This window comes from Hyaena hyaena, unplaced genomic scaffold (assembly GCF_003009895.1).
Source record: "Hyaena hyaena isolate Hyena2069 unplaced genomic scaffold, ASM300989v1 scaffold_1063, whole genome shotgun sequence".
Lineage (NCBI taxonomy): Eukaryota > Metazoa > Chordata > Mammalia > Carnivora > Hyaenidae > Hyaena > Hyaena hyaena.
Window position 1 is genome coordinate 394,497 of NW_024081688.1, and position 27,936 is coordinate 422,432.

The 27,936-nt window shown below is 35.6% G+C and overlaps 1 protein-coding gene across 5 annotated transcripts in view; it reads right to left on the minus strand.

The window, feature by feature from the left end:
- Positions 1-27,936, minus strand: part of EXOC2 (exocyst complex component 2) — a 317,437-nt gene that overhangs the window by 149,704 nt on the left and 139,797 nt on the right. For all 5 annotated transcript variants that reach the window (XM_039222094.1, XM_039222095.1, XM_039222090.1 and 2 more), the window contains 9 exons: positions 26,998-27,063; positions 26,664-26,821; positions 26,157-26,278; positions 24,624-24,685; positions 18,122-18,202; positions 17,614-17,673; positions 16,793-16,854; positions 6,115-6,181; positions 1,410-1,526 (listed from right to left, as the gene is read on the minus strand). In XM_039222094.1, the coding sequence (XP_039078025.1) occupies positions 1,410-1,526; positions 6,115-6,181; positions 16,793-16,854; positions 17,614-17,673; positions 18,122-18,202; positions 24,624-24,685; positions 26,157-26,278; positions 26,664-26,821; positions 26,998-27,063 (795 nt within the window). The remainder of the gene's footprint in view (positions 1-1,409; positions 1,527-6,114; positions 6,182-16,792; positions 16,855-17,613; positions 17,674-18,121; positions 18,203-24,623; positions 24,686-26,156; positions 26,279-26,663; positions 26,822-26,997; positions 27,064-27,936) is intronic.

The following is a 27,936-nucleotide window of genomic DNA, read 5'->3' on the forward strand; positions in this document are numbered from 1 at the left end:
AGATCCAACATATTACCTTGGTTTCAAAATGATTTCAAAAATGATATCAAGACTAGGAAGGATATCAAAGGCTATTTGTATGTCAATATCATTCTATTTCTTTATTATATAAACTGAAGCAACAGTTACTACTCATAACTTTGTAAAAAGCTAAGGAAAACCAAATTTACTGCTTCTGCTACATGCAATTACTAATCATTTCATATATTTTTAAATGATAAAAAAACCTGTTCAATAAATATATTTGTGTCACTATTGTTACTGCACAAAAACAAAGTGCTTACTTTCTACAAATACTAATTCTTTACTGCAAGAGAGCATCTTGCAATTCTCAACACAAGAATTTCTGGAAATAAACTCAACATTTGGCCCTACAGCCTTAAGTCACAACATTTCTCATCAGGATGATTAATCTTTACAAAAAGACAGGAAAACAAGACAGAACCACCCACTTTGACATTTTCATTCTTTGAAGAAAAAAAATCCATTTCTAGTTCACAAAATGGAACTATCACTTGTAAAAAATATGCAATCCATCAAGAGTACTTTTTGATTATAAGATTACCAAGATCATTATCTTTCTTATTTTTTTGCACTGAGAAAACTGTTAAGAGTGGTTCTAACTTAGTTTTACTTAGAAATCTGATAAACCTTTGCTCAAGAAGCAACCAACCATTAATAACAAGGTTACTTCATTTTTTCCTTTTCTGCTTACTTGAAAAACATAAACAACAAAGTATAACATCCAAAAAAAAAAAAAAACACTCTACTCCATTGGTTTACACAGGACTCCTTTTCGTCTGACTTTGCTACATCCATGGATTCGAGTGTAGAGAGTATGTATTTTTCAGATAAGCATCCTAGAGCTGTTTTAAGCCAGTCTCATGTTGTGTGTGTGTCTCTGTGCTTGTGCGCCTGTGCCTCTGCTTAAGTAGTAAAAAGCAAAAGCATCATTGTGGTCATTTGGAAAGTGGAAAAGGAAGAAGAGGTGTGCAAAAGCAGGAAAAGGTTTTTCTGCAGGCTCAGGAGGTTTGCTCTTGGCTATAAAGTAAAAGCTTTATCCTAAAAGGAGCCAAATTTGAGATGATTCTTAAAGATTTGGGTTTGAAATCTTTCTTTCCTATTTCCTTCCCTTTCTTTGAGCAGGTTAGGTAGGGAGTAAATCAGTTTTCACCTTGAGAAAGCTCTGATCTGGAGAAAAGAAGAGAGTATTAATGATTCAAGGTGAGTTATAAAGAAAGAAATCATTCAAAGTCAGGGTGGAGTGAAGATGGGGAAGGAATATGGGTGTGGAGAGGGTCAGGAGAGGAAAGTATAGGAAAAGCAAAAGAGAGAGGGTGCTAAGAAAATAGTTTGGAAACTAAATTGATAAAACCACCAACATGTTCAATTTAACATAATTCACTTACCTGTGTTATTTTTTCTATTCCCTGGAAGTTGTGCTTTTCAAAATGTTCTGCTATATTTAGGAAGGTGTGACGTTCTAGGTAGCAGCAGTTACTTAGGACTATCAAAAGTCTCTGTTCCTAAAAGAAAAAAAAATATTTAGAAAATTACCTTTATGCCTTTATAGTAATAAACTGAGAGTTAGCACTTATTAATTATAATCTCTTATAATTCAATAATATAATTATAATCTCAATATTCAATGTTTTATTTTCCATGGTTCCTTCTTTCCCAATAACAGAAACAATATAATTCTATAATTCTATTAACTGATTGCTATTACATAATACACTAAAGAGTCAATGCTGCCTTTTAAATTTAATAGCTATATGGAAAAACAGTTAATTAGTAAGCTGTTGTTCTTATGAAAGGGGTTCTATTTTACTGGTTTTTCTACCTAATATTTTTTGCATCAAAAAATGCTATAAAATCGGTATTTTAAAATAATTACAAAAACACAGAAACTAATAGAAAATAATTTATAAATTTTTCATAACTTGAAAGAGAATTAAAATGCTATCCATACAATGGGCTCCTTCTAAAAACTGGGCCTTCACAGATGTTTTTATGTAGAACAGTTTCCCTCTTATGGGGAGTGATGAGACAGAGGCTAGGAATTCTCCCACAAGTAACAGTCATGAAGAGGGTTAAGCCTCATATTCTATACTCCCAGGGTTCTAGCCAGTTTAGGGTAATTTCTTATCAAAATTACCAGACCTCAAGGTTGATGAATAAACATCACTTTACAGTTCAAAAGAACGTTTTGTAAACAAAATTCCAGGAATGGCATTTGTCACTGCTGTTATGGCTCACCAAGAACACTTTCCCATGCTCCCTCAGTGTCAGAGCATTCTACAGAACAATTGTGAGTAATTTAGAGCCTTGATTGAAGATCCCTTGACTAAACACTAAGGCAAAACTACTTTCCAGGAAAAATTTTCAGCTATATTTTGCTTACTATTTTGTCTAGAACTTATGTTAAAGTCAATATAATAAATGTGAGGAAACAACAATATAATAAATATGGAAAATAAATAGATCCCTGCTTTTTGAGATACACTCTGAACTCAATTGCCAAGCATAGCTGTATCTAGTAATTTCATTTAGCTCCACCAAAAATTTTAAAACTTCTTAAATTTCTTTATTTAAAATATTACTATATTTATCACTAGCTGAGTTTGGCCTATTCAACAACTATAACTAAAGGACAAGAAGTTATTAAAGTGCTTTCAAAGAAATGAAAGGTTGTTAGTGGCCTTGAATGAATCTGTGGATGGGAAATAAATTATAAACAAGGAAAACAGGGTTACGGTATATATACCACTCCTCCATATTTTGTGAAAAAATGGCAAGTAAGAATCAGAAAGAATGCAGGAAACAGCACTGCATAGGCTGGCTAGGGGAGGAGTATATTCCCTCTTGCCCCATACCTGCTGTTACCATTATGGTGTCCTCATAAAGAACATGAAATAAAATAAGTGTAAAGTTTCATCAGCTGCTCTAAACATGCTCTGCTCTGCAAAAATCTCAATTGGATTTTCAGTTATAAGATCAATCCTCAATTGCCTTTCCCTTCAAGAGTCTTCCCTCCAAATATAAGCCTTATCTAATAGACCCCTGAGCCTGGTGCATAGTCTTTGACTGGTTAATTAACTCTCTCCTTGTAATCTGCATGGTTCCTCCCCCACCCCCCCCACCCCCGCCAAATGGAAAAATGATTTGAGTGATTTAAAGTTTTACTCTTGGTAAGGGCATTTTTCTTCTCAAATCTAACCAATCAGAAGAGAAAGTGGGAGAAAATGAACACCACAAGTAATCAAATTCTTAAACTTGGATGACTAATTAAAAGCTTATTAACAACTTAGATGAATATGTATGTTTGAAAATAACAACCTATTAAAGATAGTACTTGCTAATTATGAACTATGTCCTGATGTATTATTTCAATTATTTTTCACAGAATCTCTCATATGTAGGCATTATCATCCCAATTTTGTCCAGGAAAAAACTGGTCTACCTTAATGACATTTTTAAGATTCTTCAGTTAGTAAAAAGATCAGGAAGCAAAGTAGTGTCTTCTGACTCCAAACCTAGACCTTTTTCTCACCATAACTGCCTCTCTGCTGGATGACAGAATAAGACCCTAAGATCTTGATAATCTGTACCAAATCTAATGAGAGATAACCCAAATGTAGCAAAACACAGGAAATGAATTTGGTACCAAATGAGTAATTTTAGGTAGTAAAATGGGAGCAATAAGACCCTATGACCAGCAGAAGCAAGTATGAAACACCTGGGGTTTGGCTGACAGTAAGCTCAAAACAAGTCAATAGAGACGGAACGTAAGGTATAGTTCTGGCTGCTTCCCAGTTACCAGGGTCACATCAGAATCCTATACCCCACCCTTGAAAAAGGTTGGAAACAGACTAATAGGAAAACCACTGCCACATTGATTAGGAAATGCCTAAATGACTTAGGGTGCTAACTAAGAAAAAGGAAGATTCCAAGCCCATACAACAACTATTTTCAAACACTGTCATGTAAAGTGTTCAAAACACAGTCATGGAAAGACTGTCATGTAGAAATTAGGCTTCTTTTAAAGGATGGAGAAAAAAGCACAGATGGCGCAACAACACAAGTTGTTCTCAATTTAGAAGGCTCTTTCTTCTAGCCTGTGTCCTTCTCTAGTCTTCTATGTACACGGTGGAAAAAATGGTTTAAAGTCACTACGTCAACTTCCTTAGCTCCTATTCGATCTTGACCCTGTGCACACAGATGGCCCTTTAGCATCCACTGTTGTGTTTCTTCTATAGTCACACATGGCCAACTAACTGCCAAGCCCACAAGGCTCTAGTTTTCATCTGACCCCACCTAATCCTCCATCAGTGTGCAATACTGTTAAATATTCCTTTGTTTAAATACACTTTTCCATCTTTCTCAAGAACACTGCTCCATCTGGATTTTCTTCTCTTTCTCTGATTATTCTCTTTCAGAAAACTTTGAGGCTCTCTGCTTCTGGCCATTCCTTAAATACTAGTACACCCCAAATTGTTTTTATATATTTGGCCCTCCTCTCATTCTACTAGTATTTTTCATAGCATACTCATCCATTCCCAGGCCTTATCTTGCTTCAACAGTTGACCCTTGAACAACACAGGTTCGAACTGCAGTGGTCCATATACATGCAAATTTTTTTCAAGGTAAATACAGCACAGTATTGTAAAGTAATTTTCTCTTCCTTATGATTTTATTAACGTTTTTTTCCTCTACTATACTTTATTGTAATACAGCATATAGTAATAACATAAAATATGTGTTAATTGACTGTTATTGCTAAGGCTTTTACTCAACAGTGACTATTAGTAGTTAAGTTTTAGAGAAGTCAAAAATTATACATGGATTTTCAGTTGAACAGGGCATTGGTATCCCTAATCTGTATATGCTTAAGGGTCAAGTGGAAATTTCTAATTCACAACTCTGTATCTAGATTTCTCTCTTGGGGTCCAGACAAGTATATCTAATCACTCACTAAATACCTCTGCTTGAATGGCACTCATTCAGTACATCTAGTCCCAAACAAAATTTTTAATCTTTCCTAAAATGACAAATTCTTCACTTAGGAATTCACACTTATAAATATAGCATTTGTAAAAAAAAAAATAAAAAAAATAAATACAGTGTTTGTGGGAATGAAACAGGGCAGGAAATTTTGGTCATATGTTTTCTTTCTTGAAAGATACATATACATATATACATAAACACACTCACATCCTTCAAGCAAATGACAAACCAGAGAGGGTTATGTTTTTTTTTTTATGATGGATGGGTTTAGAATTTAAAAAAAAAAAAAAAAGATAGATGGGTTGGGATTTCAAGACGTGAATTTATACATATAATAAAGTATGTGTGTGAATCATCCCTAAATACATGTATATGTTAAAAACCAGTCTAAGTGTATATATATACATATATGTATGTATATGTATGTATATATATATGTATGTATATATATATATAAGGTAATACAGTTTTGTTTTTGCTATGGAACTTTATGTTCAAATGAAGTGCTATTAGGAAGTATCAGGAATCAGAGCTTCTCTGATAAAAGAGGAAGGGTATGGGAAACTTGCTCTGCAACTTTCACACACCAGGGAACCACTAGGGCACCTATTTTCACACTCACAAACCTGCATGATTCTGGGAGTAGATGGAATTATTTAAGTTACAACTTTGGCTAAAAAGTTTTTAAGTGGAATACATATAAAATTTTATTTTTACTAAAAATTTCACACACACAAAAATAGCCCCAAAGTATAGAGCAGTATATTACAGCAGTTATACAAGAGAAATCAAAGTAATTTAGACTGATTTGTAAATCATTATATAGTTTTTTTTTTTTTTTTTAATATTTTTATTTATTTCTAGGAGAGAGAGAGAGAGACAGTGTGAACAGGGGAGGGCCAGAGAGAGAGGGAGACACAGACTCTGAAATAGGCTCCAGGCTCTGAGCTGGCAGTCAGCACAGAGCCCGACGCGGGGCCTGAACCCACGAACCGCGAGATCATGACCCAAGCGAAAGTCGGGCGCTTAACCGACTAAGCCACCCTGGCGCCCCCATTATATAGTTTTAAAATGACATTTCAGCCTTCTATTTATCATCTTACTTACAGAAGTCAAACTGAAGTCTTCATGGATACTTCCAAACAAATCAGGAGAAGATACATCAACAGAAAGGCTAAATAACAGAAACAAGAAAGAGAACAGTTACAATTAAAGCACTAAAATTAAAAATGTTAATATAATGTTATATGCCTATTATACCTCAATTTAAAAAAATATAATAAACTCTATGTAAATTTGACTTTAAAATCTTGGTCAAAAATCGCATAACTCTCTGTTTTTTATATTACACAACAGCTCAAAGCAGACACTGTAGGCTATCTATTAACAGACCCATTATGAAATTTGCTTTTGGCTCTTCCAAATACTCAAATTTTTTAAAAGTCACCAAAAGGGAAAATACCAAACAGTTTAGTTTTTAGGTATAGACTTAAATTAACTGAAATGTTTTTGCCTATCAGAATCTCCAGAGGGCTCTTTCAAGCTCAATTTCATAGCAAATCACTTATCGGTGAATTGAGTTAGGAAATTAGTTAATAACCAAATAACCAGATATACAAAAGTGCAGGGGAGGATATACTATAAATCCTCTGATTAACTGATATAACAGAATCATATTAAACACTTTAGTGAAAATTCTTTTCTTTAAACCTAACCAATGGATTTTAGATTCATACAGAACACTAAATAAGTGAAAATAACATCTTAAAACAAAAGCAATAGAAGGGTACCAATCTGAAAAACAATAAAAAGTGAACTAATGAACATTAAAATAACACAAACTGGTATAAAACATATATGAATGAATGGAACAGAAAATAGAGTTCAGAAATATATAGAGAACTCTAAATACTTCACCAAAACCACTAAAACTAATAAATGAATTCTGTAAAATTACAGGATGTAAAATCAATGTGGGTTAATCTGTTGCATTTCTATACATGAATAATGAAGCAGCAAAAAGATAAGTTAAGAAAAAAATTCTATTTACAACTGCATCAAAAATAATAAAATACCTAGGAATAAACTAACCAAACAGGTGAAAGATCTGCACTCTTACAACTACAAAACAATGATGAAAGAAACTGAAGACAACACAAAGAATTGGGAAGATACTCCCATGTTCATGGACTGGGAAAACAAATATTGTTACAATGCCCATACTATCCAAAGCAATCTACACATTTAATGCAATCCTTATTAAAATACCAATAGCATTTTTCACAGAGCTAGAACTTCTAAAATTTGTAGAGAAGCAAAAAGATCCCAATTAGCAAAAGCACTCTTGAAAAAGAAAAGCAAAGCTGGAGGCATCACAATTCCAGATTTCAAGTTATATTATAAAACTGTAGTGATCAAAAACAGTATGGTATTGGCACAAAAACAGACACATAGATCAATGGAACATAACAGAAAACCCAGAAATAAACCCACATTTATGGTTAAGGCAAGAATAACCAATGGGAAAAGGACAGCCTTTTTAATAAATGGTGCTGGGAAAACTGGATAGCTACATTCACAAGAATGAAACTGAACCGTTTTCTTATACCATACACAAAAATAAATTCAAAATGTATGAAAGACCTAAACGTGAGACCTGAAACTAAAAATCCTAGAAGATAACACAGGTAGTACCTCTCTGACATCAATCATAGCAATTTTTTCTAGGTAACTTCCCTGATGTAAGGGAAACACAAGCAAAAATAAACTATTGGGACTACATCAAAATAAAAAGCTTCTGCACAGCAAAGGAAACACTCAACAAAATTAAAAGGCAACCTACAGAATGAGAGAAAATATTTACAAATGATATATCCAAAAAAAGGTTAGTATCAAAAATATATTAAAAAAACTCTAAGGGTGCCTGGGTGGCTCAGTCAGGTGTCTTACTCTTGATTTCAGATCAGGTCATGATCTTACAGTTTGTGAATTTGAGCCTTATGTCAGGCTCTAAGCAGACATCATGGAGCCTGCTTGGGATTCAATCTCTCTCTCTGTCCCTCCCCCCTCTCAAAATAAATATATAAACATTTTTTAAAAATAGACAGAAGACATGAAAAGATGTTTCTCCAAAGAAGGCATCCAGATGGCAAAAGACACATGAAAAGATATACTTCACAAATCATTAGGGAAATGCATATCAAAACTACAATGAGATATCACCTCACACGTCAGAATCGCTAAAATCAACAAAATTTTAAAATGCAAGAAACAAAAGGTGTTGGCAAGGATATGGGGGAAAAGGAACACTTATGTACTGTTAGTGAGTATGCAAACAGGTATAGTCACTCTGGAAAATAGTATGGAGGTTCCTCAAAAAGTTAAAAATAGAACTACCCTATGATACAGCAATTACACTATTGGGTCTTTCCCAAAAGGATACAAAAGTACTGATTCAAAGGGACACATGCACTATGATGCTTACAGCAGTATGATCAACAATAGCCAAATTATGGAAACAGTTCAAGTGTCTATCAACTGATGAAAGATGTGGTATATATACAATGGATTATTCCTCAGTCATAAAAAAGAAAAAAAAAAAAGAATGAAATCTAGCTATTTGCAGCTCAGTAGAATAAATCAGTGAGAAACTGGTAAAAATCAGTACCAAGAAAATCACAAAAATGGAAAACTTCTGAAATGATCAATTACAGATATAAGAGGCATTTACTTTAGTATTTTAGGTGTCAGAGCATTAACCTTAGGTGCAGAAAAGTTACAGGTGCCAAATACATTCAGGTATCATTCAGATAAAATAGATTTCTAAAAGACAACAGAGAACTACATTATTAAATAGTTATTACCAGAATTCATAAATATTAAGAATCAAAATGTGTTCTCTGGAGCTCAAATAACTAAGCCTGGCCCAGACTTAATTCTACTAGCAAAATTAGTCTTTAACAAAAGTATTGCTAAATCTCTAATATCAGGATTCTAAAGGTTATCAACTAGATTTATATATTTTAATTTTCATTCTTATTATTTATAAAACTTGTTCCTTTCAATAATTAGTAAGCTAATAAGGTACTCTTTGTCCAACATGTCTCTAGTAATACTAATTAAGATGAGTTCAAAGGATAAATCACCACAGAGGGGGGCACTTGTGGGGATGAGCATTGGGTGTTATATGGAAACCAACTTGACAATAAACTATTTGTAAAAAAAAAAAAAAGAAAAAAAAAAAGATAAATCATAAAAAGGGAGGAGACAAGATGGTGGAGAAGTAGAGAGCTCCATACCTTTCACTTGCCCCCATCTCTCACACCTAGAAGGCCTGAAATCATAGGAACCCTTACAGAATCCAGGAGTTTGGGAGGAAAAGGAGAATTAGTCCGCTGAGAAACCTTATAGTGTGAGTGCAAACTGGGGAAGATAAAATCGGGCCAGGACCAAAGACAAAGAGGGAAGGGGGAGGATCCCCCTCTGCAGGAAGCTGCGGTGAGTCTAGGGGGAAAAAAGGAAAGAGTGACTGAAACTGCTCAAGGCATTGTCCTTGTCGCTGGAGAAGAGAAAAACCTCTGCTTAGGACACAGAGGGACTCGGTTTCCTGCTGTCCAGCTAACCCTAGGGGGACGGACTCCGTCCCAGGCAACCCCGGGAGAAACTGCTCCTTGCTTGCCAGCCCAGCCTGGAGGGGACATGAGCAGTGCCTGAAGCTGCGCTGTTGTGCTTCTGGCTTGGATGGACCCCCAGGGGGGAGGCGAGAGCCTTGAAACTGCTCTGAGGGACTCGCCGGCGTATTTATATTTCGGGTGATGGGACAGAGGGACCCGTACCTGCTGTCGAGCTGACCCTAGGCGGGATGCACTGGTCCCAAGAGACCCCAGGTAAAACTGCTCCTCGCTCACCGGCACCACCTGGAGGGGACTCAAGCAGTGGCTTCCGACTCGATCCCCAGCGGGAAGGCTAGAGGCTTGAAACTGCTCTGAGGGACTCGCCTGCGAGTTTCTATTTTGGGCAGTATCAATGGGGTGCATGGACTGAGATCTGGAAATGAGGCCAGGCTTGGGATATGGAGCAAGGCCCACCTTGGCTATGTCTCCGGCACAGGGAGTTCACACCCAAAAGAGTGAGTTGCAACACTTGGTTCTAAAAGGGACTGAGGCACCACCACTTTTATCCCCACAACCACCAAGGCAGGACCCCTGCAGGATACACTAGACCAAACCACGCCCATCCTCGCTAGAGAGCTGCCCTCTTCTTCTTCTTCTTTTTTTTTTTTTACCAGAGCCGGAGCCTGGGCAAGACCAACATGGATGCACTGCCCTGATTAATTCTGGTGACTGGCTTGCTTAAACAGCCACACTTTAACCAATCTCTAGATGTAAATTCTACACCTCCACCGCTACCTTTTTATCTTCTTCTCTCTTGAGTAATGACTACAGTTTCTCTGAGTAGCATTATCGTCATTTCCTTTGCTTCCTCTCCAACCATATTCCCCTCTTTCTCTATTTGAATTAAGCCTCTTAGTCTTTCTGCCTGCTCATTTCATTTTCAATTTTGCTTCCTCCCCGCCCTGTTATTTCTCTCTTTGTATATGCTCTTCCACCAGCACTGCATACACCTGGCTATTTATTTGTAGCTGGGAATTCTGGTTCTATGCTTTAGACTCTCCTTTGTCTATTGGGTTTTTTCTTTTTCCTTTTCTTTTCTTCTTTTTTCTTTTTTATGTATTTTTATTTTTATTATTTGTCTTCCTTCCTTCCGCTTTTTATTTCTTTTTTTGTATGTGTCCCTTCCTTTTTTTTTTCTTATTCCCTTTTGATTTAGCGTGTTTGTTGGATTCGTCTGTGCATTTGTGTGCCTTTGTTCCCTGTGTGTTTGCTGTCTGTTTTTTTTTTCCAGGGCTACCTCAAGAAACAAGCCAAACTACACATGGTGGAGAGTTCCAAATACCAATATGAGTAGGAAAATAAAATAACCAAGGTCTCAACAAGAGAGTCCAAGAGACACCAATTAAAGAACACTTCCTGAACAGACAGGTCCAGGATAGTAAAAGAGCCTTCTTTGGTACAGCAACACTTGCAGGTGCAGATGCATAAGAAGCTTTTTAAACTAACAAGAGATAGAAAGCTACCCAAAATGATGAAACGGAAGAATTCTCCTCCAAAGAAATTCTAGGAAGAACTGACAGCTAAAGAACTGCTCAAAACAGATATAAGCAAAGTAACTGAACATGACTTAAAATTAATTGCTAGGTTTGAAAAATTCATGGAAGACATCAGAGAAACTATTGCCACAAAGACTATAGAGCTTATAAATAGCTGTGACAAATTGAAAAATGCTATAAATGGAGGCGTCCTATGCATGGATTGGAGAGGCACAAAGGAGAATAAGTGACTTAGAAGACACAATTATAGAAAAAGAGGAAGCTGAGAAAAAGAGAGATAAACTGATCCAGGACCATGAAAGAAGAGTTCCAGAGCTCAGCTATATAATCAAACACAATAATATCCATATAACAGGAATTCCAGAAGAGGAGGAGAGGGAAAGGTGCTGCAGGAGTCCTTGAACAAATTATAGGAGAGAAGTTCCGCAATCTGGGGAAGGAAACAGACACTGAAATCCAAAAGACACAGAGAACACCCCTCAGACGTAACTTGAATCGATCTTCTGCATGACATACCACAGTGAAACTGGCAAAATATAAGGACAAAGAGATAATTCTGAAAGCAGCTAGGGAGAAAAGGGCCATAACATACAAAGGGAAACCTATCAGAGTGGTGACGGACCTATCTACTGAAACTTGGCAAGCCAGAAAGGAATGGTAGGAAATCTTCAATGTGATGAAAAGAAAAAATATGCAGCCAAGAATCCACTATCCAGCAAGCCTGTCATTCAGAATAGAAGGAGAGATAAAAGTCTTCCCAAATAAAAAAATTTGAAAGAATTCGTCATCACTAAACCAGTCCTACAAGAAATCCTGAGGGGGACTCTATGAGGAAAATGTTGCAAGGAACATAAGATACCAGAGATATCACCATAAGCATAAATCCCAAAAAGGACACAATGACTTTATTTATTTTTCTTTATTTTATTTTATTTTTTACAAATAGTTTATTGTCAAATTAGTTTCAACATAACGCCCAGTGCTCATCCCCACAAGTGTCCTCCTCCATACCCCTCCCCCTTCCCCCCACATCCATCAGTCCTCAGTTTTTGTCAGCATTCAAGAGTCTCTCATGGCTTGCCTCTCTCCCTTTCCCCCACCATTTCCGCTGTTCTTCTCCCCCTTGTTCCTCTGTCAAGTTCCTCCTAATCCTCCTATACGTGCAAACATATGATATTTGTCCTTCTCTGCCTGACTTATTTCGCTCAGCATAACACCCTCAAGGTCCATCCATGTTGCTACACATGGCCAGATTTCATTCCCACCAACAGTGTAGGAGGGTGCCCGTTTCTCCACATCCTTACCAGCATCTAGAGTTCTCTGATTTGCTCATTTTAGCCACTCTGACTGGAGTGAGGTGGTATCTCAGTGTGGTTTTGATTTGTATTTTCCTGATGAAGAGGGATGCTGAGCATCGTTTCATGTGTCTGTTGGCCAGGACACAATGACTTTAAATCAATATATTTCAATAATAACACTGAATGTAAATGGACTAAATGCCCCAATCAAAAGACACAGGGAAGCAGAATGGATAAAAAAACAAAATTCATCTATTTGTTGTCTACAAGAAACACATTTTAGACTGGAGGACACCTTTAGATTGAAAGTAAGGAGATGGAGAAATATCTATCATGCTACTGGAAGTCAAAAGAAAGCTGGAGTAGTTATTCTTATATCAGACAAGCTGGACATTAAACTAAAGACAGTAACAAGGGATGAGGAAGGGCATTATATAATAATTACAGGGTCTATCCATCAGGCGGAGCTAACAATTATAAATGTCTACACACCAAATACGGGAGCCCCTAACTATTTAAAACAATCACAAACAGAAACAATCCTATGGATAAGAACGTGTTAATAGCAAGGGATTTTAAAACTCCACTTACAGCAATGGATAGACCTATTAGACAGGAAATCAATAAAGACACAAGGACTTGAATGACACATTGGACCAAATGGATTTGACAGACATATTTAGAACTCTACATCCTGAGGCCATGGAATTCACTTTCTTCTCAAGTGCACATGGCACATTCTCCAAGACAGATCACATACTGGGACATAAAGCCGCCTAAATATAAAAGAATTGAGATCATACCATACACATTTTCAGATCACAATGCTATGAAACTTGAAATCAATCACAGGAAGTCTGGAAAACCTCCAAAATCATGGAGGTTAAAGAACACCTTACCAAATAACGAATGGGCCAATCAGGCAATTAGAGAAGAAATTTAAAAATATATGGAAACAAATGAAAATGAAAATACAACAATCCAAACTCTATAGGATGGGGCAAAGGCAGTCCTAAGAGGAAAGTACGTTGCACTCCAGGCCTATTTCAAGAAATTAGAAAAAGTGAAAGGACAAAATCTAACACCACTCCTAAAGCAACTAGAGGGAGAGGGCAAGACCACCGCAAACCTGTCGGAGAAGAGAAATAATAAATATTAGGGCAGAAGTAAACAATATAGAAACCAAAGAAACAGTTAAACAGATCAATGAAACCAGGAGTTGGTTTTTGAAAAAATAAACAAATTTGATAAACCTCTAGCCAAGGTTCTCAAAAAGAGAGAACATTCAACTAGACAAAATCATGAATGAAAATGGACTTATTACAACCAATCCCTCAGAAATACAAGCAATTATCAGGGAATACTATGAAAAATTATATGCCAACAAACTAGACAACTTAGAAGAAATGGACAAATTCATAAGCACACACACACAGTACCAAAATTCACACAGGAAGAGATAGAAAACATGAACAGACCCATATCTAGTGAAAAAATTGAATCAGTTATCAAAAATTTCCCAACAAAGAAGAGCCCTGGACCTGATGGCTTCCCTGGGGAATTCTACCAGACGTTTAAAACAGAATTAATACCAATTCTTCTCAAGCTATTCCAAAAAATAGAAATCGAAGGAAAACTCCCGGACTCATTTTATGACACCAGCATCACTCTGATTCCCAAGACAGACAGAGATCCAGCAAAAAAAGAGAACTACAGGTCAATATCCTTGATGAATACAGATGCAAAAATCCTCAACAAGATACTTGCAAATCGAATCCAACAGCACATGAAAAGAATTATCCACCAAGATCAAGTGGGATTCATTCCTGGGTTACAGGGCTGGTTCAAAATTTGCAAATCAATCAATGTGATCCATCACATCAACAAAAGAAAAGATAAACACCATATGATCCTGTTGATAGATGCAGAAAAAGCATTTGACAAAATTCTTAATAAAGACCCTCGAGAAAGTGGGGATAGAAGGAACTTACTGAAACATCATAAAAGCCATCTATGAGAAGCCCTCAGCTAACATCATCCTCAATGGGGAAAAACTGAGAGCTTTCCCTGAGATCAGGAACACAATTGGGATGTCCACTCTCACCAGTGTTGTTTAACATACTGCTGGAAGTCCTAGCATCAGCAATCAGACAACAAAAGGAAATAAAAGGCATCAGAATTGGCAAAGAAGTCACTCTGTCACTTTTCACAGATGACATGATACTCTATACAGAAAACCCGACAGACTCCACCAAAAGCCTACTAGAAACGATCCACGAATTCAGCAAAGTTGCAGGATACAAAATCAATGTACAGAAATCGGCTGCATTCTTATACACCAACAATGAAGCACCAGAAAGAGAAATCAAGAAAATGATCCCATTCACAACTGCACAAAAAAAAACATAAAATATCTAGGAATATACCTAACCAAGGATACAAGAGATCTGTATGATGAAAACTATAGAAAACTTATGAAGGAAATTGAAGAAGACACAAAGAAATGGAAAAACATTCCATGCTCATGGAGTGGAAGAATATAGTTAAAATGTCATTACAACCCAAAGCAATCTACACATTCAATGCAATCCCAATCAAAATTGCACCAGCATTCTTTTCAAAACTAGAACAAAGTATCCAGAATTTGTATGGAACCACAAAAGACCCTGAATTTCGAAAGTAATATTGAAGAAGAAAACCAAAAGGGGAGGCCTCACCATCCCAGACTTTAGCCTCTACTACAAGGCTGTCATATCAAGATCGTATGGTATTGGCACAAAAACAGACACATAGACCAATGGAATAGAATAGAAAACTCAGAACTGGACCCACAAATGTACAGCCAACTAATCTTTGACAAAGCAGGAAAGAACCTCCAATGGAAAAAAGACAGCCTCTTTAACAGATGGTGCTGGGAGAATTGGACAGCAACATGCAGAAGAATGAAACTAGATCATTTTCTCATACCATACACAAAAATAAACTCAAAATGGATGAAGGACCTGAAAGTGAGATAGGAAACTATCAAAATCTTAGAGGAGAAAGCAGGAAACAACCTCCTTTACCTCCACCGCAGCAATTTCTTACTTGACACATCCCCAAAGGCAAGGGAATCAAGAGCAAAAAATGAACTACTGGGACCTCATCAAGATAAAAAGTTTCTGCACGGCAAAGGAAACAATCCATTAAACTAATAGCCAACCGATGGAATGGGAAAAGATAGTTGCAAATGACGTATCAGACAAATGGCCAGTATCCAAAATTTATAAGGAACTCACCAAACTCCATACCTGAAAAACAAACAATCCAGTGAAGAAACGGGCAGAAGATATGAACAGACACTTCTCCAAAGAGGACATCCAGATGGCCAAGAGACACATGAAACGATGCTTGCATCTTTCCTCATCAGTGAAATACAAATCAAAACCACACTGAGATACCACCTCACGCCGGTTAGAGTGGCTAAAACGAGGAAATCAGAGGACTCTAGATGCTGGCGAGGATGTGGAGAAATGCACACCCTCCTACACCGTTGGTGGGAATGTAAATTGGTCAGCCTCTCGGAAAACAGTGTGGAGGTTCCTCAAAAAGCTAACACTAGAACTCCCTTAGGACCCAGCAATAGCACTGCTAGGAATTTGCCCAAGGGATACAGGAGTGATGATGCATAGGAGCACATGTACCCCAATGTTCATAGCAGCACTCTCAACAATAGCCAAAACATGGAAAGAGCCTAAGTTCCATCAACTGACGAATGGATCAAGAAGATGTGGTATATTTACACAATGGAATACTACATGGCAATGAGAAAGAATGAAATCTGGCCATATGTAGCAACATGGATGGAACTTTGAGGGTGTTATGCTGAGCGAAATAAGTCAGGCAGAGAAGGGCAGATACCATATGTTTGCACGTATGCGATCCTTAGGAGTAACTTAACGGAGGACCATGCGATAGAAGAAGGGGAAAAATAGTGAGGAGAGGGAGGGAGGGAGGCAAACCATGAGAGACTCTTGAATGCCAAGGACAAACTGAGGGCTGATGGGGGTGGAGGGAGTGGAAGGGGTTGATGGGCATGGAGGAGGGCACTTGTGGGGACGAGCACTGGGTGTTATATGGAAACCTACTTGTAAATAAACTATTTTTTTAAAAAAGATAAATCATACAAAAAAATATAGGTCAAATATGTAAAAATATAATTTTAATATACACCATCTATCTCATTTATTGCCTTTGGATATAAGACCACATAGAAAACATTATTCTGTGTTTTAAATCTTCCTAAATACATCAATGAGGTCAGTTTTAATTTACTTACTGTGTAGTATCTACATCTGCATCAGGCTTAGTGCTCAACTGTTCCAGACAGTATATAAAAATCTAAGTCAAAAATAAAAAGTTTCAGTGGCATGAACTCTTAGAAACTAATCTATTTGGACATTAATTTTATGTAAATAAAAAAACAAATATATATATCTGTGTTATGTATGTATGTACAAATGTATATCTCCCAGAAGTGACAGAATATATATACCCCATATACATATTCTATAGGTATGCACTGGGAACATATATGCCAATATATATAACACAAATGATGGTCAATTAAAAGTACCTGTGTTTTGCTCTGACTATACAATTTTTTTTTTTTTTTTACAAATAGTTTATTGTCAAATTAGTTTCCACATAACACTCAGTACTCATCCCCACAAATGTCTGACTATACAACAATCTTGACTGCATTTTAGGAAAAGACCTTTTCCTTTCTCTCATCAACTCAATCACATGCTCAACTTTATGTCCTCACAAAGTATTTGGTCCAATCAAAGAATTTCACACTCTAGATGCAGTATAAATATCGTGTCACTGAATTTGTGCTCTAAGAGAAATAAATGTAAAGTAGGACAAGAACACAAAAAAAGCAAGTATACTTAAAGGAGTACTGCTAGAACAAGTTGGAATTAATCTTACCTTGAATTTTATTATGTTACCTTACTTCCTATAAACTATTACAGACTCAGATAAGATGAAAAAAGAATACACATTTAATATATGTCATACATATATTATTAATAGCAGGAAGTTTACTATAATTTGCATTATTTCAGGCTTCAGGGCATCAGTACTTTTACATATTACCTGCATGATATTGATGCTTAGCTGACAAACCTCCTCCTGTGTTTTAGGTTGTTGAAAGACCTATAAGGAAGAATTTTGATGAAAGTTTTTGGATTTAGCTAAGACAACAAAACTTTTTGTTTGTGAAGTTCCATATAAAAAATTAACTCCTGGGAAAACTGCTTCCAGTTTGTCCCTCCAAACAAAGTATGAAGAGCTGCCCTAGGGGCAGTGTTTTGAGGCCTGTGTAAGGCACTGGCATGGAGCTGGTTGACAACATCTGGGTCAGTCATTCTCTCTGCATACAAAGTGTCAACATTTCTAAGTACTCTACCTACAACATTAACATTCACATTTTAACTTCCATCAGCCTATCTGGGAAACAAGAAATCAACAGCTAAAATCAAATTAAACAAATAAGCAGCTGAGGGAAAAGCTTTCTAGTGCTGAAATTACTTATTTACAACTGTGATTCCCAAGAGCTCCTGGGAAAGTCTGAAATAGTAGTGAAATTTAATAGAAAACTTACACTGGCTTCTCCAGGCTTACACTCTAGAACTCCTTTAAGTGACTGCAAAGAATGTACAATGCACTGTTCAAACTGACAGGGCTGAAGGGGGAAAAAAAAGTACATTACTTAAAATTCAAAAACAAGCATTGGTTATTAAGACATTTAACAGAAGCAAATTATGGTCCAAAACTCTCAATTTTACAGATTGAAAGGAAAAAAATGTGAACAACTTGACAAATAATCTCCTAGCTATCAAGATGTAGATTTGGCATGTTTGCACTTGATATTTAAAAATGGGTGAATCTTAGACTCTAAAGTACATCTAATTCACAAAGAACAGAAGTCAGGTATAACAAATTTTTCTCAAAAACTCTACTCTTCTAAGAGAAAAATGACTTGATGAAGAGCAGATATAACAAGTTTATATTTTAAACACTACTTCGAGAATATATTCTGAGCTCAATCTCCCAGATCCTTCACATCTCTGGTACTGTTCAACAAAATTCAATGTTACTAATAATGATTTGTACAGGATATTCAATTCAAAAGTCATTGTAGTCATTTTTTATATACATTAAATCAGAAAATAAAAAGTGAAGATATGTCCAACAACTGGCATTCAAGATAAGTATGAATGAATCTTAATATGTTAGCTCATAATGTACTTAAAGTTTCCCTTTATGCCAGGCATACTCTAAGTGATGGGGTTCTAGGGATAAGACAGAAAGACCTCTTATTAAGTGTACACTCTAGGATTAGAGTCACAATCATAAAAGTCACAATCAACAAAACTGTTACTTTTTACTAAAAAAAAATAGAAATAAGTCAATTGCAAACTAGAATAAGTGCCATGAAAAAAAAAGAGAGAACTCAGAGAAATGGTGATGATGGAGAGGAATCTGCTCTAACTAGGATGGTAAAAGAAGAGCTCCCTTAGACAGTGATAACATTTAAGTGGAGACTTGAAGGGCAAGAGGAGACAGTCCCTTAAAAGATAAGGTAAGGGGTTGGTGAGCTCTGGGAGGCAGGACAACATGTGTACAGGCCAGGGTGGGCAGAGTCTAAAGAGACTGAGGAATCACAAGAACAGCAGTGCATCACAACCACTAAGCATGAGTTTAGCAGTACAAGATGAGGCTAAGAGTCTGGGTTTTACTCAGGCACAGGGCTTTATAAGGCATACAGTCCAATTAAAAAAAAAAAGCTCTGTGCAAAAGTCTGGAGTCAGAATCTCTCCTCATTACATGCTTCAATTTTTAAAAAGAGAATGGGGGATAAAAACTCAACAGAAGAAACAAGTTTATTTTCTTACAAAAAGGAACCCAGACTTAATGAAACCAAAATATTGCCTCAACCTTAATGTTATTTTAATACTGCACTTTGAAGCCACCAGAGGGCACCATAAAAAAAAAAAAAACACTTCTAAGTCAAAAAAAAAAAAAAAAAAGAATATAGGATAAAATACCAACTACAATGAACTATTTCAAGAGGCATAATGTTTGTTAAATATTTGACCTTATGCCTCTAACCTACCTGCCTCAAAAGGTAGGAAAATCTAAGAAGTTAAAATAATAATGGTGAAAATTAAATTTAAAATTCAACTGTGGGTAATAAAATCTTTAGTTAAATTTCTTGCATTAATATTTGGACTAGATTTTCTTAATTCCTTTTCATATCTACAATAAATGGATAAGAAATAGCAGAGAACTGAATTAGTAGTTTCAGTTAAATTGGGGGTAATGATAGTCTAAATATATATTTCTTTTTTCTAAAAAGAAGCAGAGCTATTTCTGCATATTGTCAGTGAATCATCCAACGTAGCTGACTACAGGAGTTATCACAAATCATTCCAGTTCTTATGGAAGAAAAAAATTCTCAGAATAAGCAGTAAACATTTTCAACATGAGAAGAAAACAAGATGCTTTCAAACAAGCTGTTTCAGAGCACTGAAGTGAGGTTCAAATTAAATATACACTACTTCAGGGGTGTCTGGGTGGCTCAGTTGGTTGAGGGACCAACTCTTGATTTTAGCTCAGGGTTGTGAGATTGAGCCCTTAGTTAGACTCCATGCTGAAAATGGAGCCTGCTTAAGATTTTCATTCTCTTAATGGGCATCATCTTAATACTGTTGGTGGGAATGTAAACTGGTGCATCCCCTCTGGAAAACAGTGTGGAGGTTCCTCAAAAAATTAACAACTGAACTCCCCTATGACCCAGCAATTACACTGCTAGGAATTTACCCAAGGGATACAGGAGTGCTGATGCATAGGGGCACAGGTACCCCAATGTTCATAGCAGCACCCTCAACAATAGCCAAATCGTGGAAAGAGACTAAATGTCCATCAACTGACGAATGGATCAAGAAGATGTGGTTTATCTACATATACAATGGAAAACTACATGGAAAGAGACTAAATGTCCATCAACTGACAAATGGATCAAGAAGATGTGGTTTATCTACATATACAATGGAAAACTACATGGAAATGAGAAAGAATGAAATCTGGCCCTGTGTAGCAACGTGGATGGTACTCAAGGGTGTTTTGCTAAGTGAAATTAAGTCAGGCAGAGAAGGACAGATATTATGTTTTCACTCATTTGTAGAAACAGGAGAAACTTAACAGAGGACCATGGGGGAGGGGAAGAGGAAAAAATAGTTAAGGAGAGGGAGGGAAGCAAACCATAAGAGACACTTAAATACTGAGAACAAACTGAGGGTTGATGGGGGTGGAGGAGAGGGGAAAAGAGGTGATGGGCATGGAGGAGGGCACTTGTTGGGATGAACACTGGGTGTTAGATGGAAACCAACTTGACAATAAACTATAAAAGGAAAAAAAAGTAAATACACATTAAAAATGATTTTTTAAAAAAGATTCTCCTTCTCTCTCCCTCTAGACCCCTCATTCTTGTTCTGTTTCTCTATAAAAACAAACATAGGGAAAATCCAAACCTAAATAAACAAACAAGCAAACAACTTAAGCTGAAATAACATAGTGAAGCAAAGTTTAATGTTCATTTCTTTACTTCTTTTTTAAATTTTTATTTATTTATTTTCAGAGAGAGAGAGAAAGTGCTACCAGCATGAATATTGATGCAGGGCTCAGTCTCACAAACTGTGAGATCATGACCTGAGCCAAAACAAGAGTTGGGTGTGTAAATGACTGAACCACTCAGGCACCCCTACGTTAGCATATTTCTTTACCAACATCTGGCTAGATGACACAATGGCTAACACCACAAGTTAACTTTCTATGGGTCATCTATCGACAAAGTTTAGTCTTCTAGCTTGTATGTGTGACAAATATGAAATTAGTTATTCTATGGTTACAGTTTGTTATTGTAGTCAAACTTTAAATTGCCTACAAACAAGTTTCTAAGTAACCATTTCAAAGTATTTTCAAAGAGGTTTATTTATTATAATCAAACAACCAAAGTTAGATGCGGCAGCTACCAAATAAGCACTAACTGGGAGGGGGGAAAGTGGCTTCTTTTAAGACTATATGGCCAATGGGTTGCCTAGCTGGGTCAGTCAGAAGAGCATGCGAACCCTTGACTTCAAGTCATGAGTTTCAGTCCTACACTAGGTGCAGAGTAAATATATAAACTTAAAAAAAGAAAAGATTACATGGCTATTATGTGACAGAACTAAGGACTGAACCAAATTATGATTCTAAATCCAGTACAGCACATTTTCCTCCATATCATCACTGTCCATAAGAAGTATAATTGTGAGCCACAAACACAAGTCATATATATAATTTAAGAGTTTCCAGTAAACACACTAAGAATATTAAATGGAAAAAATTTTAATATAATTCATGTTATACTATAACAAAATATTGTCTCAACATATATTCAATAAAAAGTTGAGATATTTTACATTCTTTCTTTGTATACTGAATCTTACACAAGCCATGTCTAAAATGACTGCTGTACTGGACCATGCAGGTCTACTCCACATCTCCTTTCTCTAAATATTTAGTATGACAGAATTAGCTATAGGATAGTTTGTATACAAGCACAAATAATTATGAAAAGTAGAATAAGCCAAATAAAACTAATTTTTATTAAAAACAAATTCTTTAAAATATAATTAAAATAGATTTATTAAAAATAAATTTCCCTCATTTCAAACATGATTTAATTTACAAAAATTTGGAAGTAAGCACTGGTGTTCTAAACCACATTGTTATATAAAGGTATATTTTTAGGGTACTCAGGAGGAATAGGAGGAAAGAATTTCAATTTGTCAAAAATTTTCCAACTCCCAAAGTGAGGCTCTCAATAAGTACAGCAATTATTTTAAAAAGTGCAGCAATTTGAAGAAATGAAGAAATACTACATGAGATCATTATGTCTCAACAATCTCTATTCACCATTATTTTGTAAATTTGGGCAAGTCAAAACTATTTTATTCTAGTTTTCTCATCTACTAAATAGGCAGAAACCTGACTCCCTCCTCCAGATTTATTTTCTCCATTTTTCTTACTAAGGTAAAACAGAAATTGTTGGGATTAGCAAAGTGCTCTGCTAAAAAAAAAAAAAAAAAAAAAAAAAAAAAAAAAAAAAAAAAAAAAAAAAAAAAAAAAAAAAAAAAAAAAAAAAAAAAGCCATTTTTCCAGCCTCCACAACAGACAGGGATGGGCATGTGAATCAATTTTAGCCAATTAGATATAGGAAGAATTGTCAGCTACCGCTCTTGAAAAAGTGCTGGCCTTTTCTCATGACAGAAATAAGGCCATGGTGGTTGGAATTGCAATGGCCTTCCTGTGATCATGAGGCCATCCTGAGACAGAAGCCACAATAAGAATCACAAAGAACAAAATCAGAAGGAGCCTTGTGTACTGACTGCATGATTAAGCTGCCAAACCAGTCCTAATTCCTTTAATGTTAGATGAAAAAGAAATTTGGGGTGCCTGGGTAGCTCAGTCAGTTAGGCATCTGACTTTGGCTCAGGTCATAATCTCATAGTTTATGAGTTGAAGCCCTGTGTCAGGCTATGTGTGCTAATAGCTCAGTGGAGCCTGCTTTGGATTCTGTGTCACCCTCTCTCTCTACCCCTCTCCCACTCATGCTTGCTCTTGCTCTCTCTCTCTGTCTCTCTCCCCCACCCCAGAAATAAAATAAACATTAAAGAAACTTTTTCAAGAAGAAAAGGAAACTCCCATCTCCTTTAAAGACCCTGGATGTTTTAGCAGCTGAATGTCAATTTAACTGACACACCACCTATAGAATCATCGTGGGTGGGAATTGATGAGACAGATGTGAAAACACGATAAATCATGAAAACCATTATCAAAAGTATTTTGAAAATCTGTAAGTCCCATCTAAACAGATGATGACTCTAAAATGAATAGATAGACCATCTTTATAATTGCCTGCCTGACCTAGTATATATCTGGAGAGGTCAGTTATTGTTGGTTTGTTTTATTTTGGGTTGGGGTCAGGAATAGAGGTTTGTTTGTTTTTTTCTATTCTGCTTTTCTGAAAAATTCAAGTTACTGGGCAACTTAGAATGAAGCATAATCTATTTTATTTTATTTTTTAAATATAATTTATTATCAAGTTAGCTAACATGCAGTATATATACAAAGTGTTCTTGGCTTCAGGAGTAGATTCCCATGATTCATCACTTACATACAACACCCAGCGCTCATCCCAACAAGTGCCCTCCTCAATGCCCATCATCCATTTTCCCCTCTCCCCTGCCACCCCTCCCTCCAACCCTCAGTTTGTTCTCTGTATTTAAGAGTCTCTTATGGTTTGCCTCCCTCTCTGTTTGAAACTATTTCTTTTCTCCTACCCTTCCCCCATGGTCTTCTGTTAAGTTTCTCAAATTCCACATATGAATGTGAAAACATATGGTATCCATCTTTCTCTGACTGACTGACTTCACTTAGCATAATACCTTCCAGTTCCATCCACACCGCTATAAATGGCAAGATTTCATTCTTTCTCGTTGCCAAGTAGTATTCCATTGTATATATAAACCACATCTTCTTTACCCATTTATCAATCGATGGCCATTTTGGCTCTTTCCATATTTGGCTATTGTTGATAGCGCTGCTATAAACATTGGAGTACACATGCCCCTATGGTTCAGCACTCTTATATCCTTTGGATAAATTCCTAGTAGTGCTATTGCTGGGTTGTAGGGTAATTCTATTTTTAATTTTTTGAGGAACCTCTACACTGTTTTCTAGAGCGGCAACAGCAGTTTGCATTCCCACCAACAATTGAAGCACAATCTATTTTAAAATGTAATGCAAACAAAATACACTGGCACATGATGAAGAAAGAGCACCCTAAAAGAAATCCACTGTTTTTATTTTTTTAAATATAAAAATGTAGTGTTATGCAAAAATGAGTCTGAAAAAGAAAACTTTGAAGTTTATTTTTCTGTTTCCACAAACGACTTAAAATTACAATGCAAAGAATATATGCTCCCTATTAAAAAAAACCACTTATGTTGAATATGATATCCACTAATGACTAATCATCAAAAAGTATTTAAACTTACAAGAGAAGTCAGTCCTTCATTATCAACAATCCAGTCTTCCTTTTCAGCTAATCTCTTTATTTCTATGGGGAAAATAAGCACACAAGTACTTTTTATTATAATTTCTCATTGAACTTTATAGAAATAAAAATCTATAAAGGTTGTGGTTTTTCATTATTTTATATAGGTTGTGAAAAAAATGGAAGTAGGTAATAGGTATAAGACATATTTCTGGTAGACTCAAGTTTTTAAATGTGTATTATTTTTCTGGATTTTTAAAAATACAATATTAATATGAATAAATTTAGCCCAATTTGGAGACTGTTATTTATTAATATAAATAAATTTAGCCCAATCTGGAGACTGTTTTTTATTAATATAAATCAATCTTGCCCAATTTGGAGTTGGCTTAATGACAACTTTTGACAACTGCTTATTACTTATTCAAAGAGCACTGATATTTAATATGTACAAAATAAGCTACAAAATATTTTTCACAAAATACCTGATGAAAAATTTATATTTTAATTCTATATACTTCTGATGATTGGCAGATTGATTCTCACTTGGCTAAAGGAATGCTACTTGTCCAAACCTTTAGCATTTCAGGCTGTTTCAGGTCCTTGAGGGGAGCAGGTAATGAATTCAGAGGACACTGCTGTTTCCCACCTGGATTCTACTCCTTTTCTATTGACACAGTATATTTATTCACCAATTCTTAGAGATGTAACCTTCTTACTTAAAAGTCTTGGTGACAATTATGGCTTATGTCATTTATAATGACGTTCTTGATTGTTTCTGGCAAAATTTAATATCCAGAAGGTGGCTTTGTAAAGATAACCTTGTCTTTTGTGATTGTGTGTACAAAATTTTTCCTGAAAATTCTAAAAGGTATAGAGAAAATGAGCATCGTCTAAAACTTCTACTATACAGAAAACTGTCGTTAGTTAGTGTTCTTCTGATTTTACATTGATATTTCTAAATATTTAAAATGTACACACATTTTCAAATTGGGATCATCCATTATATTCATTTTATACTATACTTTTTCTACTTAACATTTGTCATAAGGATGTTATATCCTTAAATATTTTCAAATATATCCATCTTAATTTATGCATGGTCTGGCATCTCAAGTAAATAGATTTGAAAAGATATTCAAAGAAGGAAAAAAATTCTAGGGGTGCCTGGGTGGCTTAGTCAGTTAAGCATCCAACTTAGGCTCCAGTCATAATCTCATGGTTCATGGGTTCGAGCCCCACTTCAGGTTCTGTGCTGACAGCTCGAAGCCTGGAAAGCCTGCTTCGGATTCTGTGTCTCCCACTGTCTCTGCCCCTCCCCTTCTCGTGCTCTGTCTCTTGCTCTCTTAAAAATAAATAAACATTAAAAAAAAAAAAAAGAAGGAAAAAATTCTATTGAGCAGCTTCTGGTGATCTAAAATATTCAAGTTTCCATAAAAGTAATTTTCTCATTTTCAAGGATTAGGAGCTAGAAAGAGGTGGGATATTCAGATAATCATTGTCCAGCAAATGTCATCAATTTCTCTTAACATACCTTCTGCTGTATGTTGCAATGTGATCATCACACAACGTACTCGGAGATCCAAAATGAGATCCTGGATAGTCTGTAACATGTCATTAGGAATTTCAAGGGCAGTCAATGATTCATAAGTAAGCCTATAAAAGAGACACAACGAAACAAAAGTGAGTAGATTGGGATCTCAAAGCAATTTCTGTCATCAGTTTGGCCATTCTATAATGATGCATTATGGAGGCTATAAGCTACAATATTATACTGAAAGCAAGGGGAAAGTAAGACCATAGCAGTAATTCTAATACAACAGTAACACTGAATTAAATAATAAAAAAGATACATTCAGTATGTATTCTTATCAAACATAAACAACAGGAAGATTTAGGAGCTCAGGTACTAGAGGATACAGAGGCAAAAGGACAGAGTAAAATTCTTTGTTGAACATGTTTTTCTTTTTTTCAAAAAGGCAAAAAAAAATTTACTCCTTTTTAGAAGATATTCTTCTTTAAAAAGATATTCCATATTTACCTTATGGTCTGAATGACATGAGCCAGCCACGGTCCTGAGAGCTCAGACTTCACCTCCCAGCCTCCATACTGCCTCAGTCCACACTCGGGGATGCTAAGTGGGAGCAGGGCTCCGCGGATCAACTTCACAAGACAGTGCATTACTTCTTGAATCATTTTCTAGACAATGATCAAAGTATAACTGCATTAAAAGTCATTCATTTGATCAAATTAAATCAACTAAAGGAATCTGCCTAACAATGACGAATAGTTTGAATACATATAAAGTTTTCTAGCAACTTTGGTTGAGAAAATCCTACCTTGTGAAAAAGTCTACAAACTTATCCTTAACTTACCTTAAAATCATTTTGTCTTTGCCTTACATTCTTTGATCTTTCAATCTGGCCTGATTTCTCTGCAGTCTTAAAAATCAAAACAGCAAAATAAAATATGTTAGTTGTCTCTAGAAATAATGTATAAAAATAAGAAATACTTTAGCAGCTATATATAAAGAAAGCATTAGATATAGTTGTAACTTGATTGAAAGGAATATATAAGACATAATCTAAGATTTTGATTTCAAAATAGACTTAATTAAAAACCTTTTCTTATTACAAGAAGTCACTTATCCTCCTAAAACCTTTAGGAACAATTCCTATAAATAAACCTAAGCATCAAGCTAAAATTACCTTTTCTGTAGGTGAATTTCATGTGCTATGTTCATTAACAATTTTATATATGGTTAAACCTAAATCATAACTATGACAACATTTTCAACACTATTTCTCATTAGCTAGTAAAGAAATAAAAGGAGGAGTAAACTCTGGATTAATGTGTAAGTATCTTAGGCTATCCATTCCCTTACCTTAAACATTTACAAATAAGCACTATATTTGGCATTTTAGTTTTACAAAACTAAAAGTCATTATTCTTTTATCAGGAATTTTACTGTCTAATTTAGGAGAGAATAGATTCTGGAATCCTAAGACTAAATTTTTATCTGTTTACTGCTAGCCATATTTTCCTTTGATATTTCTTTGTCCTTAAAGTAATATGTGGAAGATTACACTGATTAAAAGAGCGATCTATTCTATTGGATTTCAGTTAACTTTTTATTCCCAAACTTTCTAACAACTAAATATTACCATATAATATGCCTGGGAAGGGCAAGCCTAGAAAACTTTCCAAATAAAGGAATAATAATAAGATGGTATGTAAAGGATGTACATCAATAATAAGATTTGAAAGAAAATTCTTATAATTCATTAACATAATGCAAAATTATCCTTTAAAGT